The 16,625-nt window shown below is 37.4% G+C and overlaps 1 protein-coding gene across 1 annotated transcript in view; it reads right to left on the bottom strand.

The window, feature by feature from the left end:
- The window catches only part of SPATA6 (spermatogenesis associated 6), a gene marked incomplete at its 5' end in the record, with an annotated part of 150,212 nt that extends 134,969 nt beyond the window's left edge, over positions 1-15,243 (bottom strand). Inside the window, 4 exon segments of the mRNA XM_082834204.1 lie at positions 15,002-15,061; positions 15,063-15,127; positions 15,130-15,157; positions 15,160-15,243. Of these exon segments, the coding sequence (XP_082690330.1) occupies positions 15,002-15,061; positions 15,063-15,127; positions 15,130-15,157; positions 15,160-15,243 (237 nt within the window).
- Between the last annotated feature and the right edge of the window lie 1,382 nt (positions 15,244-16,625).

Genomic DNA, 16,625 nt, shown 5'->3' with positions numbered 1-16,625 from the left:
TGATCTTTCAGCAGAAACTATGCAAGCCAGAAGGGAATGGCAAGACATATTTAAAGTGATGAAAGGCAAAACCCTAAAACAAAGATTACTCTATCCAGGAATGATCTCATTCAGATTCGATGGAGAAATCAAAACCTTTACAGACAAACAAAAGCTAAGAGAATTCAGCACCACCAAACCAGCTTTACAACAAATGCTGAAGTAAGTTCTCTAGGCTGGAAACACAAGAGAAGGAAAAGACCTACAATAACAAACCCAAAACAATTTAGAAAACGGCAATAGGACCATACTTATCGATAACTACCTTAAATGCAAATGGATTAAATGCTCCTACCAAAAGACACACACTGGCTGAATGGATCCAAAACAAAGACCCATACATATGCTGTCTACAAGAGTCCCACTTCAGACCTAGGTACATATACAGACTGAAAGTGAGGGGATGGAAAAAGATATTACATGCAAATGGAAATCAAAAGAAAGCAGGAGTAGTAATTCTTATATCAGACAAAATAGACTTTAAAATAAAGACTATTACAAGAGACAAAGAAGGACACTATATAATGATCAACGGATCAATCCAAGAAGAAGATATAACAATTGTAAATATTTATGCACCCAACATAGGAGCACCTCAATACATAAGGCAAGTGCTAACAGCCATAAAAGGGGAAATCGACAGTTACACAATCATAGTAGGGAACTTTAACACCCAACTTCCCCCTTTGGACAGATCATCCAACCTGAAAATAAATAAGGAAACACAATCTTTAAACAATACATTAAACAAGATGGAATTAATTGATATTTATAGGACATTCCATCCAAAAACAACAGAATACACTTTCTTCTCAAGTGCTCATGGAACATTTTCCAGGATAGATCATATCTTGGGTCACAAATCAAGCATTGGTAAATTTAAGAAAATTGAAATTGTATCAACTATCTTTTCTGACCACAAACCTGTGAGACTACATATCAATTACTGGAAAAAAAATATGTAAAAAATACAAGCATATGGCAGCTAAACAATACACTACTAAATAACCAAGAGATCACTGAAAAATCAAAGAGGAAATAAAAAAATACCTAGGAACAAATGACAATGAAAACATGTTAACTCAAAACCTATGAGATACAGCAAAAGCAGTTCTAAGAGGGAAGTTTATAGCAATACAATCCTACCTCAAGAAACAAGAAACATCTTAAATAAACAACCTAACCTTACACCTAAAGCCATTAGAGAAAGGAGAACAAAAAAACCCAAAGTTAGCAGAAGAAATCATAAAGATCAGATCAGGAATAAATGGAAAAAAAAAGAAGGAAATGATAGCAAAGATCAATAAAACTAAAAGCTGGTTCTTTGAGAAGGTAAACAAAATTGATAATAACCATTAGCCAGACTCATCAAGAAAAAAAGGGAGAAGACTCAAAACAATAGAATTAGAAATAAAAAAGGAGAAGTAACAACTGACACTGCAGAAATACAAAGGATCACGAGAGATTACTACAGGCAACTATATGTCAATAAAATGGACAACCTGCAAGAAATGGACAATTTCTTAGAAAAGCACAACCTTCTGAGACAGAACCAGGAAGGAATAGAAAATATAAACAGACCAATCACAAGCACTGAAATTGAAACTGTGATTAAAAATCTTCCAACAAACAAAAGCCCAGGACCAGATAGCTTCACAGGCAAATTCTATCAAACATTTAGAGAAGAGCTAACACCTATCCCTCTCAAACTCTTCCAAAATATAGCAGAGGGAGGAACATGGGAGAAAATGGGAGAAAATGTTTGCAAATGAAGCAACTGACAAAGGGTTAATCTCCAAAATTTACAAGCAGCTCATGCAGCTCCATATCAAAAAAGCAAACAACCCAATACAAAAATGGGCAGAAGACCTACATAGACATTTCTCCAAAGATATACAGATTGCCAACAAACACATGAAAGGATGCTCAACATCACTAATCATTACAGAAATGCAAATCAAAGCTACAATGAGGTATCATCTCACACCAGTCAGAATGGTCATCATCAAAAAATCTACAAAGAATAAATGCTGGAGAGGGTGTGGAGAAAAGGGAACCCTCTTGCACTGTTGGTGGGAATGTAAATTGATACAGCCACTATGGAGAACAGTATGGAGGTTCCTTAGAAAACTAAAAATAAAACTACCATACGACCCAGCAATCCCACTACTGGGCATATACCCTGAGAAAACCATAATTCAGAAAGAGTCATGTACCACAGTATTCACTGCAGCTCTATTTACAATAGCCAGGACATGGAAGCAACCTCAATGTCCATCAACAGACGAGTGTATAAAGAAGATGTGGCACATATATACAATGGAATATTACTCAGCCATAAGAAGAAACGAAATTGAGTTATTTGTAGTGAGGTGGATGGACCTAGAGTCTCTCATACAGAGTGAAGTAAGTCAGAAAGAGAAAAACAAATACCATATGCTAACACATATATATGGAATCTAAAAAAAAAAATTGTTCTGAAGAACCTAGGGGCAGGAAAGGAATAAAGACACAGACATAGAGAATGGACTTGAGGACACGGGGAGGGGGAAGGGTAAGCTGGGATGAAGTGACAGAGTGGCATGGACATATATACACTACGAAATGTAAAATAGATCGCTAGTGGGAATCAGCCACACAGCACAGGGGATCAGCTCAGTGCTTTGTGACCACCTAGAGGGGTGGGATAGGGAGGGTGGGAGGGAGACGCAAGAGGGAGGAGATATGGGGAGATATATATATATAGCTGATTCACTTTGTTATAAAGTAGAAACTAACACAACATTGTAAAGCAATTATACTCCAATAAAGATGTTAAAATAAACCAAAAAAGAGCACTCTTCATATTAAAATGAAAGGACACTAGACAGTAGCTAAAATGCTCATGAAAGAATAAAGAACACCAATGAGGGAACTACATTGGTAAATTTAAGACAGTATAAATGTATTTTCTCTCATTTAACCATTTTTATTTAAAATAAAATTACATAAAGCAACAATTATTAAACTGTGTTGAAGTGTGTATATGTATAAAGATGTCATCTGTATGATAATAAAATTATAAAGAAGAGAGAGAACAGAACTAAATAAAAGCAAAGGTTTTATGTATTATTCAAATTAAATTGGTATTAATCCATACTATATTGTTAAAAATTAAAATGTTAATTGTGAGCCCCAGAACCATTACTAAGAAAATAACTCAAAAAATATAGTAATAGAAACAAGGGAATTAAAATGGTCCACTTGATAATAGTTAACACAAAAGAAGTCACTAATGCAGAAACAGAGAAACGAAAAAGACATTAAGACAGAAAAGACAGAAAAATGACAGAGGTAAATCCTACTTTATCTTACATTAAATGTCAATTGACTAAACATTCCAATCAAAAGGTAGAGTTTAGCAGAATTGATTACAAACTATAATCCAACTATATGTTGTCTACGAGAGACACACTTTATATTCAAAGACACAAATGGGAAAAAAATAATCTATCCAAGAAGTAACCAAAGGAGAGTTGCAGTGGTTATCCTAACATCAAAGTAGACATTAAAACAAAAATTGATACTAGAAGCAAAGAAGGACATTTTATAATGATGTGACAATTAAAAACAGGTAAATATATTCCAAGAAGACACAACAATATAACGATATATGTACTTAGATGAGCCCCAAAATACATGATGCAAAAACAAACAGGCATCTCTCTAAAGAAGATTCACAAATGGCCAAAAAGCACATGAAAATATGTTCAACATCATTAGTCATTAGGGAAATATAAATCAAAATCACAATGAGATAGCTCTTCATACTCACTAGGATGGCTATAAATCAAAAGATGGACAAAACAAGTGTTGGGGAGGATGCCAAAAAATTGGAACCCTCCTACTGTGCTGGTGGAAATGTAAAATGGTGTAGTCACTGTGGTAAAAAGTTTGGTAGTTCCTCAAGAAAAGTAAACAGTTACCACAAGAACCAGCAACTTGCTAGGTATATATCCAAGAGCACTGAAAACATACGTTCACAAAAGAATAGGTACAAGAGTATAACAGTGTTATTCATAATAACCAAAAAGTGGATACAATCCAAATGTCCATCAACTCATGAATAAGCAAGATGTGGTATATCCATACAATGGAATATTACTTGGCCATAAAAAGAAATAAAGTACTGATATATACTATAACATGGATGAATTTTAAAAACATTATGCTAAGTGAAAGAAGCCAGACACAGAAAGCCACATATTGCATAATTCCACTTATAGAAATGTCCAGGTAGGCCAATCCACAGACCTAGAAATTAGATTAGTGGTAGCCAGGGGCTGGGGGAGAGGGAGATGACAGTACTAGGTATGGGATTTCTTCATGGAGTGATGAAAATGTTCTGAAATTAGTGGTGATTGTTGCACAACTTTGTGAATATATAAAAATTTATTGAACTGTACACTTTAAAAGAGTGGATTTTATGATATGTGAATTATATCTCAATGTTTTTAAAACTTAAAAATTCAGGACTAAAGTAAAATTACACAAAAAGATGCACCATGCATTCATTAATCATAAGAAAGCTGGGGTGGCTAACTTGATATAAAGTAGACTTCAGAAAAAGAAAGATTACCAACGTTAATGTGGAACATTTCATATCGATTAAAAATCTGATTTATGAAAAGATATACAAAATTAAATTGTATGCACCTAATAATACAATGTCAAAGTAATGAAGCAAAAAAATATATAACTGAATTTCGACACTTCCCTGTCAATAACTGATAAAATAAGCAGTCAAAAATCATAAAGGGTATAGAAGATGTGGACAACAGCGTTCAAGTAATTGGACCTGACATTTACATAATACTCCATCCAACAACAGAAGGATACACCTTTTTTTCCAAGTGCACATGAAAACATTCATCAAGACAGATGATATCATGAACCGTAAAACAAGTCTCAATAAACAAAAGGATATGGGGTCAATAGGCAAAAAAATCAACTTTATTTCTATATATTAGCACATCAAAAAAAATTAATACCATTTATAATATCATTAAAATCTTAGACATGTACTACCTAGGTATAAATTTAACAAAATATGTGTAAGACATGTATTCTGAAAACTACAAACATCATTGAAAGAACCTGAAAACCTAAATAGATGGAAAAATATACCAGTTAATGGATTGAAAGGTTCATTGTTAATTCTCCCAAAAGTGGTCCATAATCTCAGTGAAATCCCAAGCACTAAGAAAAACAACAAAATTGACAATCAGGAGATAAATCCACTTTACATGAAAATTAATTTACACAATCTGAAAATAATTTTAAAATAAGTATTTAGAATCTTTCATCTAATAAGGGGAGAAAACTCCATAAAAAACAAAATTTATGAAATTAAAACAGGTAAAAATGTAAATATTCGGCATATGTTTAAAAAGAGACACTAAATGAGAAATCTTGGAATATGTAGTCAATGAAGTTAAAAATCTCAATAGAGAAGATTTAAAATTTTAATTTAATAAGTAAATAAGAATATAATACTGAAGAATTCTCCCAGAACAGGAGGATATAAAAATATTACACACAGGAAAAGCACTTAAGAAAGCAGAATAGATAAAAGTTCCAATATATGTCTAATAGCACTGTCAGAAGAAAAGAGAGAACAGCAGAAAAACAACATTCAAAGATATAAAAGCTAAGAATTTCCCCAAACTGCAGAATTCCATAAATTCTCAGATGGAAAGTACAAACTCAGTGGAAAACAATAAACAGAAATGAATCTATAGTTCTATAATCATAGTGTACTAGAATACAACAAGGATAAAATGAAAATACATTATGATAGTAAAGATTTTAATATCTCCATTACAATCTGGTAGAGATTGCATGCAGACAAAAAATTTAAAATGGAACTGAAGATATTTCAGAGAAAATAAATTTGATCTGATAATGGCTGATAGAGCCCTATACCAAACAAATAAATTTATATATTATTTTCAAGTAAATAGAGAACATTCACAATAATTGGATTATTCATAAATATATTATATATTTAATCATTGGATAATAACACATAGGAAATTTCCAACAAAAATAATCAATATCACACAGACTTCATTCAATAACCCCAATGCAATTAAATTAAAATACTACAATACTACAATACTATAATACTACAAGAATGTATGTATGTATGGCGGGAAGGCGAGGGGGAAAAAGAGTATATACACACATATAAATCCTATACATCTTGAAATTAAAACAAACTCCTAAATAGCTCATAAGGTAAAGTAAAAAGCATAAAATAAATTTTATAAAAATTATAAAATATCTAGAACCAAATAATTTTAAAACAGTTTCATCAATCCCCTTAGGATGTCAGTTAAGCAGCACTTGCATGTAAATCCAATGCCTTAAAGACAGATATTAAAATGAGAAAAGCAATGAAAAATAGGGAGAATAACACAAAATTCAGAGTAGTGACTAGCCAAAGGAAGAAGGGAGGGGGGATTCTATTAGAGAGAGAGATACAGGAGACTTCACCTTATCTGTAATGTTTTACATCTTAAGCTGATGGGGAGGAATATGGGTGTTCATTATGTTACTCTTTATAACTTTTTGTATGTCTGAAATATTTCAAAATAAATGTTTTAATAATAAAAAACAAAAGCTAAATAAATATTTGACTTATAGAGCTAATATCTCATCTATGAACACAAATGAAAGATGCTAAATATAAAATTATGAATCAAATCCACAAAATATAGTAAAAATAATACATCCTGACTAAAAAGAATCTATCATAGGAATGGAGAAGGTGCAACATCACAAAATGTGTCCCTTCTATAGAACATGGGAGCAATGTTATATAATAATCTCATTAGACTGAGGGAAAAGCATTCAATATAATTCAAAACTCAGAATACTTTAACAATTAGGGGGAATTCCCTGGTGGTCCAGTGGTTGAGACTCCGCACTCTCACTGCCGAGGGCCCAGGTTCAATCCCTGGGCAGGAACTAAGATCCCATATCCCACAAGCCACAGGTGCAGCCAAAAAAAAAAAAAAAGGAATAGAGGGAGCTTTCTTAACTCAATAAATGAAAATCCTACAGCCAATATTATATTAGGTTGAAATATATGAAATTGTCTTTTTTTTTTTAGTCAAAAAATGGCCCATTGTCAGCAATTTCATAAGATTCAATCTAATACTGGTGAAACTTCAGCGGGATAACTTAAAATAAAATGACAAGTATATGTACTATTATTCGCACTATTTAACATTATACTGGGGATTCTAATCAAGGACATAAATAATAAAAAGGGAAAAAAAAGAAAAAACATTGTACAAGAGAAGTCAAAACTGACTTTATTTACAAACATGATTTCCCACATAGAAAATCCAAATACCTTATATGAGATTTCAGCAAGTTGCTGAATACAAAATATGCAACAAAGACATGTACAAAAATGTTCACAAGAGCACAATTTGTAATATCCCAATACTGGAAAAAAAATGAAAATGTCATCAACAATAGAAATGGATACAGAGGAACAGAATAGTTTTCCAACGAAGACATACAAATGGCCAACAGGTAGATGAAAAGATGCTCAACATCGCTAATCATCAGGGAAATGCAAATCAAAACCACAATTAGATATCACTTCACACAAGTCAGAGTTAACTCTCATGAAAAAGACAAGAGATAACAAGTGTTGGTGAGGGTCTGAAGAAAAGGGAACCCTAAAACATTTCTGGTGGGAATGTAAATTGAGCATAGCCACTATGGAAAACAGTACAGAGGTTCCTCGAAAAATCTGAAATAGAATGACCATATGCTCCAGCAATCCCACTTCTGGATATACATCCAAAGGAATTGAAATCAGAATCTCATATCTGCACTCCCATGTTCACAATGGCATTACTCACAACAGCCAAGACATGAAAACAACCTAAGTGTCTGTCAATGAATAATGGATGAATGGATAAAGAGCATGTGATATATATGTACCAATATTATTCAGCCATCAGGAAAAAGGAAGTCCTGCCATTCGTGACAACTTGGATGGACCCTGAGGGCATTACGTTAAGTGAAACAAGTCAGAGAAAAACAAATAACTGTAAGATATCACTTATATGTGGAATCTACAAAAGATAAACTCAGAGAAACAGAGAGTAGAATGGTGTTTACCAAGGATTCAGGAGGTGGGGGAAATGGGGAGATATTGATGAAAGGGTATAAACTTCCAGTTATAAGATTAACAAGTTTGGGTACCAAATGTACAGCATAGTGATGATAACTAATAACACTGTATTATATACTTGAATGTTGCTAAGAGAGTAGATCTTAATTGTTTTCACCACAAAAAAGAAATGGCAACTATGTGACAGGATGGAGATGGTAGCTAATACTATGGTAGTAATCATTTTGCGATTTATAAACATATCAAATCAACATACTGTACACTTTAAACTTATACAATGCTATCTGTCAATTATATATCAGTAAAGCTGGGGGGGGGGAACAATAGAAAGGATAAAGAATTACTGCTTCACGTAACAGCATGGATGAATTCTCACAAAGAAGTTATACGTAAACGTCGAAGGAGGGAGGGAGGGGAGGGAAGAAGGGAGGGAGAAAGAAAGAGGCTGACTTCAAAAGTTCAAAATTTGTTGTAATAGAAGTCAAGATAGTGGTTACCTCTGGGAGGGGAAGGGGGGCCAGGTGGAGTGGCTGGAAGGGATGGAGCACAAGGAAGCGACCTGGGGTGCTGATAATATTCTAATTATCCATTTGGGTGGTGATTACACACTTTGGATTTGTGCACTTTCTGAATATATGCTATAGTTTTGTAAAAAGTTAACTTAAAGACTCAGCATTCTCTGTTTACCAGCAACAATAACAACAAAACATAGAAAATAAAAACAAAAGGCATTACTAAAAAGAGCAAAAACAAAGTGAAAAAATAAGCTTCAACTAGAAGATCTTTGACATTTACATTACATATAACCAACAAAGGTTGGTGGTGTTCAAAATATATTTAACAAGAAAAAAAAACTCTTATGTTCCTAAAGGGCAAAGGATATGAACTGGCTATTCACAGAAAAGGAAACCTCTAGAATTGGAGATTGGAGTTATGCAGCCACATTCTGGAAATGCCTGGAAACACTGAAAGCTAGAAGAACAAGGAAGGGTCTTCCCCAAGAGCCTTCTAAGGGAGCGCTGCCCTGCCAATACCTTTGTTTTAACTTCCAGCCTCCAGTAAATGTGAGAGAATAAATTTCTGTCCTTTAAGACTCCAAGGACAACAAATTGAGGCAATTTGTTATGGAAGCCCTAGGAAATGAAACCAATTCCCTAAGACTTGGTAGTTCCATTTCTAAATCTATTCCCTAGAGCACTGGGTCTCTACAAGATCCAACACCCTCCTTTTACAACTAATATTTAGCAATTTACCCATACACATAACTAAAAAATAAACCAATGCCATAACGGAAAAAAATACAGAAATAAAATAAATTATATATTTCTATGTGTAAACGCTCAGGCAGAACTAAGCTAGAAGATACAATATTTGCACCTATTCACAGAATCAACATGAACTGGTCTGTTTCAAAAACTGAATGATAGGTATTTGCAGCTCAAACACAAGCAGAGTTGCCACTGATGCCATGATTTTCTGAAAGAGTAAACTCTTACCAGAGTTCCGAACAAAACAAAGTACACTCTTTCCTCAATTTACATGGTAATTGCATTAGTGGAAAATTCACTGTATTTAAAAATATTTTTTTCCAAAAAAAAAAAAAAAAACAGACTTTGTGTTTATACATAAAACAGAGTTAGGTTCTTAATCTCTAATAATTATAAACAGGTTTTCATATACATATTCAATGGGACAGTCAAGTCAAGCAGAATACCAGATAATCAACACCAGTAGGATCTCCCCCAACCACTATGGCAAACAAGGTAGCCCACAGATTTCTAGCAGGCTCCCTAGGGCACAATATCTGCCCTTGAGAACAACTGACTCATGGACACCAGAAGGTATGTTCAAATATTCTCACTGCAACATTGTTTGTAATATTAAAAAAGAGGAAAACTGGTATTTAAAAGTCCATCAATAGGGAAATAAGAATTAAATCACTGTCATATAAATATACAGCATTACATAACAATTAAGGAAATTAACTAGATCTGTAAGAATCAACACTGACAAATTTCAGAAACAGTGAAGTGGAAAAAACAGATCTGCAGAAGGATACCTACAGTATGATACCATTTGTGTAAAGTTCTAAAACAGAACAATAGTACACGTAGTACGTAGGCGTACACAAATATGGAGTAAGCTTACAAAAACCTGAATGAAAAGACTACACTCCAACTTCAGGATATTGATTATGTTACCTCTAGAAAGGGATGGAGGAAAATTGGCTTCAGCAAGAGGTGCAAAGGGGCCTTAACTACATCTGTAACATTTTATTTCTTAAAAACAAAAATTTGCAGGAAACATGTAAAATGAGGATTTATTAAATCAGGGTGGGGGGAGATCACAGTATTTAGGTTTTCTTTTTCTGTAAGTTTGAAGTACTTTAGAGTTAAAGTTTTAAAAAGTCTGTATTCCAAGGAAATTTACCACCAGCTGCAGCATAAGTGAGTAAGGAAACCAGAAAACGATCACGAATGTTCAGATGAACTGTGACTGAAAAGTACCCAGATCTCTTTGCCTCAATGCTATCAATAATGTGAGTGAGGTAGTGAGGTGAGGTGAGTATAGAGAAGAAAAATAGGAATTATACAATACAGACTAACCCCAAACTGACACAATTCAGGTAAAGCAAACTGGCTGATTTTATTGCCCAGGCATTGGGCTTTACTCTTGTACCTCCAATTTCTTCCTTCTATGTACCTAAAAACATCTCATGAAAACGTCACTACTGAATAAGAAGAAGAAGGTAGAGTGAAGAAGCAGCAAATACAGTTTTTCATATCAAAGATATGATGTTTCAAATATTAAAAGTGTAAGTGATGGGAAATATAATTTTTGGCTGCTCTTTAAAAACAAGTCACTTTGGCATATTACATCATTTTCCCAAGATTCCTTGAGAAAAGTCACACTTTCTTCCCAGCAACATATTTTCTCTCAAGTCACGGCTCTGTTGAGCAACACAAAATATTGCGTTATACACCAAAACCTTTCATGTTTACTATGTTTTTGCTCTCATATTACCACAGTATTAAACATGAGATACCACAAATACAAGACTACAGCAAAAAAATAAACATGGAAAGGGGAGAATGGAATGAAGTGCCCCACTTCAAACAGGCAGGTAGAAATAAAACACCTAACTTCCAGTTTAGAAGAACAAATGAAGTATCACCGTGACGGGGAAAAATTCAGACAATGACACAACATGGGATATTCTGTATCCAAGCCTGGTCTCCAAAAGGTAGCGTGCATAAAAAAACTTTTATAGGAATGAATGTTCATAGTAGTTTTATCCATGACAACCACAACTTGGTAACAACCCAAATAATCAACAATAAAGAGAATGGGTAAACATGTTGTGGTGTATGATAGAACATGATACAAATCACATGATAGAATGCTACCCCACAATATAAAGGAACTACCAATAGGCACAGCACATGAATGAGTCTCAAAAATACGATGAACAGAAGAAGCCCACACAAAATATTACACACTATATAGCTCATTTAATATGATGTTCAAGTACTGGCAAACTAATCTTCCCTGATAGAAATCAGAAGAGGAGTTCCCTCTGCGTGGGAATTAAAAGGGGGAACAAGGGAATTTACTGTGGCGATGGAAGTGTTCTAAATCGTGATCCAAATAATGGTTGTATGAGTGTATGAATTTATCTAAATCCACGGAGGGGGGAAAACATTGTGGGAAAGAAACAGTAGAACTGCTCTAAGTTAAAATGGACTAAAACAACCTAACGACCAAATGCAACATGTAAACTTTGAATGGATCCTGGTTTGAAAAAGTTAACTATACACGCCATTTTTGTTGACAACTAGGAAAACTTGGAAATGGACTAGATACTAAGAAATTATGGATAATTATCTTAGGTGTGATAATAGTATTGTGGTTATTTAGAACAATGTCCTTATTTTTAGAAGATATATGCTGAAGTATTTAGGCAACAATTTACTTTCATATTTTTGGTAAAAAATATTTATTTTTATACATATACAAACATAAAGATACATCAAATTAACGTACATAGGTCATGGAATATATTCATTGTACTATTCTCCCAACTACTCTGTATGTTTGAAAAATGTCAATAAAGAGTTGAGGTTAAAGAAGATGCCCACTTACCCAGAGTGATCTTCAGGATACATTAAGGAAAGAAAACAAGCAAAGTGCAGACTAGCTTATATAATATGCTTCCTATTGTGAAGGAAAGTAAAAAAATATATATGGGAAGGGGGGAGTGTACAGTGTGTGTGTGTGTGTGTATGTATCTATTTGATTATATTACGAAGGGAAATACTAGAAGAATAAATCAGACACCAATAAAAATGGTTACCTACAGCAGATGAAAATAGATGGAAAACAGGTCTGAAAAGGGCTGGAAATAAGACTTCTCAGAGTGTATCATTTTATACAGTTTTGACTTTTATACCCCATAAATGTAAAGAATTAAATGAAACTGAAAAAAATGAAATTGAAAAGATGTTAAAAATATCTATGCTCACATTAATTCCTCCATTCAATCAAAGCCAAATCAATCAAGCTTGTTTAATGTGTGAGGTTATTAACGGTCTTTTTTGCTCCTTCTGAGCATCAGAGTCATTTAATGGGGTTTTTGTTGGTCAGAAAACTTAGCGTCTTCCTGCAGATCTGCCCCCTAAATAGTTGCGCAAACCTAGAAAAACATTTAGTCAAGCTAAGCCTCAATTTTCTCACCCATAAAAAGAAATTCAATCCAATGAAAGCTAAGATTTCTTAGAACTGTAAAATTCTGTGACTCAAATGTCTGTTGAAAAAAATGAAACAGGAATGTTTCCACCTGCATAATTTCTTAAGCCACGATGAACAACAAAGCTCCATTATACAGCCGTTCACTTTCCGCCTGACAACTTACACTGGGGAGAAAGGGTAGTGAGATAACTTCTCTCTCTCTGACCCCTTCAGGCAGTAGTCAGTTACCACCAAGTGCTTGCTCTGAGCAGGTCTGGATTGACCAAGGAAGGAAAGCAACATCCGGTCCGGTCAGGCAGCTGCTCTCGCAGGCTGCTAAACTGCATTGGTTAGCAGAAGAGGAAGCGGCAGCCAGTAACAAAGTCTAGAGAGGCCGAACTCAGGAGTTTTACTAACTGCCCTGGGCGCAGCGGTTCAGGAAACTTCGTGTATTCTTTTGCCAAATGAATCCTCCTTTACAAAAAGGCTGCCAAGGTTTGGCAGCTGTGGGACGAAAAAAACATCTGAAGCCAAAACTATAGAGTTTCTGACACTGCAGTGAGTAAAATCTCTGCAGCCTTAAAGATAAAGCGACAGTGCCAGAAACTTTCTTCTCCAAGCCTGCCTCACACTCTGCCCTACCCGGCCTTCCTTTCTTTAAGACCTAGCCAAAGACCTAAAACAGTCCTGTGACTTCCCTGGAGGTTTCAGGGACTGTGCTACAGCGGCCTCATTGTAATGTGAGGAAAGACAGCAAGGAAAGCAGAGGATGCTTTGTGGTGGGGGGGGGTGGAGAGCCTTGACCGCAGGGCGTGCAGGAAGGAAGTGGGGAGGGCTACTCCATGCAGCACCCAGAGGAATGGTGTTGGCTATTTAAGCACACACACACACACAGAGAGTTTTGCTGGGAGATGAAAGAGATGAGAAATAAAAGGACTTAGAGAAGTGGAAAAAGGAAAAAAGGACTGAAGGAGGAATTTTGTTTCCAAACTGCCTGCAGGTCTAAAATGGAGGTATGGAAAGACTTTTGGGGGGATTTCCTCTAGAAGAGAGAGGCTGGAGATTTCATCTGAAGAGGAGAATGAGAGCGTCCTGTAAAGAATGAGGGGGAAGGAGATCAAAACCCCTTGGAAGGGTCTTGTAAGATTATTCAGAGGGATGGCGTTTGCTCATGGCATGGAGAGGTCCAAGGCCCTTCACTTGAGGAAAGGCAGGGGGTTCTCTGCCTCAGCTGGATTTCCACAGCAAGCTGGGGGGACACTATCCTCTTCAGCATGTCTGGAGAGTGACTGGGTGGGGCTGAAGGTCCTCTGGAGCAAGTTTAGAGAATTAGTAGTGTCCCTCTAAAAGCTGGTGCCTTTCTTGGTGTGAAGGGAAGGATAGGGGTTCCTTCTCAACATCGGGAGAGTTTCGGGGCTGGAGGGGCCTGAAATGGTTTCCGAGGTATTGGCCCTGGGGTAGATGGCAAGGTGCTGTGTGCAATGCTGACATATTTCGGTTGCGGGGTGTGGGGACTCTACTTTGAGAGGAAAGGCCCCTTCACTAATCAGAAGCTTGTTAATCTGTCTGAAAGAGGAAAAGCACCCCTCCCCGCCCCCCGAAGGCTGGGGAGAAGTCGAGCCAGTAATACTCTCACTAAAAGAACTGGAGCAGAGAAGAGGAATTTTAAAAGAAGACTCTTCCCCCACTCAATTCACTGGAAAGTTGAGAGGAGAGAGGAGGACTTTCGAAAGTGGTTTGGAAAGGATTTGAAGGAACCCAAACTGGAAGTTGGGAGGAAGCTAGGGGAGCTGAGGCGGAGGGGTTCGGTGGGGGGCGTCAGGCCTCTGTGTGGCTGGAGTGGGAGGGCGTTCGTGATTTTGAGGTTGGGGAAGAGCCAAATGACACGGGATCAAAGCTCCATAGGGATGATTCGGAGGGTGGAGGAGGTTTCGCGGTGACCCGGGGTTCTCGGAAGGGAACGGAGGCGGCGACCTAGTAAATTCCGGGGGCTGACGACACCCAGGCGGCGGCGATGGGGGCGCGACCTGTACTCACACAGCGGATCTCCAGCGCCAGGGCGCACTGCAGCGCCTTCACCTTCGGCATCCGCGCAGGGTTGGGGCGGCGGGGAGGGACCCCGGCCGCGGACCCGAGGGAGGTGAGGAGACGCGGGGCGGGGACGGGGAGGAGACGAGGTGGCGGCGGCGGTAGCAGCTGTGCCCCCAGGCCGGGGCCCGCGGTCCAGCCAGGGTCCCGCCCGAGCGGCAGCCTTGCGCCGGGCGCGGACTCGTTGTCATGGCAGCCGGGAGGGGCGGGGCCGGAAGAGACGATAGCGGGGACGCGCCGGAGCCGCCGCTCGAGGGCGAGCAGCTGGGGGCGGGACTCAGAGAACGACGGGAGGGGCGGGGGTCGCTCGAGGAGGCGGGGCTTCCGAAGGGGCGGGGCGGGGCGAGGCGGGGCGAGGCGGGGTGGGGCGGGGCAGTTCGTCTGTGACGTCAAGCTATGGGCCCAAAGCCAGAAGAAGAGAATAGCTGTATAATAGGACAGTGCGCAGGTCCGGGTGCTGGACTCAGGAGCCCTGAGTTCCAACGTGGCAGTGGCAACTTGAGCTAGTGGCGTCCCCCCGCGGCCTCAATTCCCAAACTGTAAAGAAGAATAACGATTATTCGTTCTCTTATTTGAATTTCCTTACGGTGTTCAAAGCCAGCATGAGAAAACAGGATTGGAGAAGAGACGTGCTCAATTCAAAGGCAGAACCAGGACTGGACCTCAGGAGCTCTCAAGTAAAAGGTTGCCTCCCTGAGAAGAGGGGCCTCAATCAAATCACCTTCCTCTTCCGAGTCTCCTATTCTGCGATTCTTCGTTAGTGCGTCGCCCCCCTCCCTTCAAGGTTTCCCGTCTAATCACCTGTGTATGCATCTCAGTGTATATTGTTTTAAGTTGAACTGTCAATGAGGGGCCAAAAATAGGTCCAGTTGCAAAGTGGCTGGGCCACAGACCATCGATGATTAAGGAAATCTAAGAGATTGCCCAAGCCAATCGTTTTAAAAATCATTTTTAGTGCGAAATACATTACACATACAGAAGTATATAAAACAATTTCATCTTAAACAATAATAACAATAAAGCAAATACCTGTGCAACTAACACCCAGCTTAAGAAATAGAACGCTACGAGCACCAGAGATATGTCGCAACCATTGCATTGCCTTCCTCGCCCGGGAAATAACCACGACCCTGACTTTTGTTACAGTAATTCCCTTGCTTTTCTACATACTTTTGCGATTCATGATTGCATCTCTAAACAAGGTATTGTTTAACTTTTTCCTGTTATTGATGTTATATAAACATAATTAATACTATATGTATTCTTCTGTGACTTGCTTCTCTCACTCTTCTGCTGTAGGATTCTCCCAACTTTGATGTTGTGTAACAGGAAGTTTTTTCCATTGTTAGACAGTGGAATATGTCCAACATAACATATGAATATACATTGATTTATTTATGCTTTTTACTATTGATGGTTACTTGTATTCTTTCCATTTTTAGCTATTGTCAACAATGTTGTTATGGACATGTACATGTCCACTAGTGCATGTATGCTAGAGTAGGAGTGATTGACTAGGTGTTAAGTTTTGCACATGTGGGACTTTAATAGGTAATGCCACACCATTTTCCAA

The sequence above is a fragment of the Leucopleurus acutus genome (assembly GCF_964270905.1).
Source record: "Leucopleurus acutus genome assembly, chromosome: 2".
Classification (NCBI taxonomy): Eukaryota; Metazoa; Chordata; class Mammalia; order Artiodactyla; family Delphinidae; genus Leucopleurus; species Leucopleurus acutus.
This window is presented reverse-complemented; position numbering and strand designations above follow the sequence as displayed.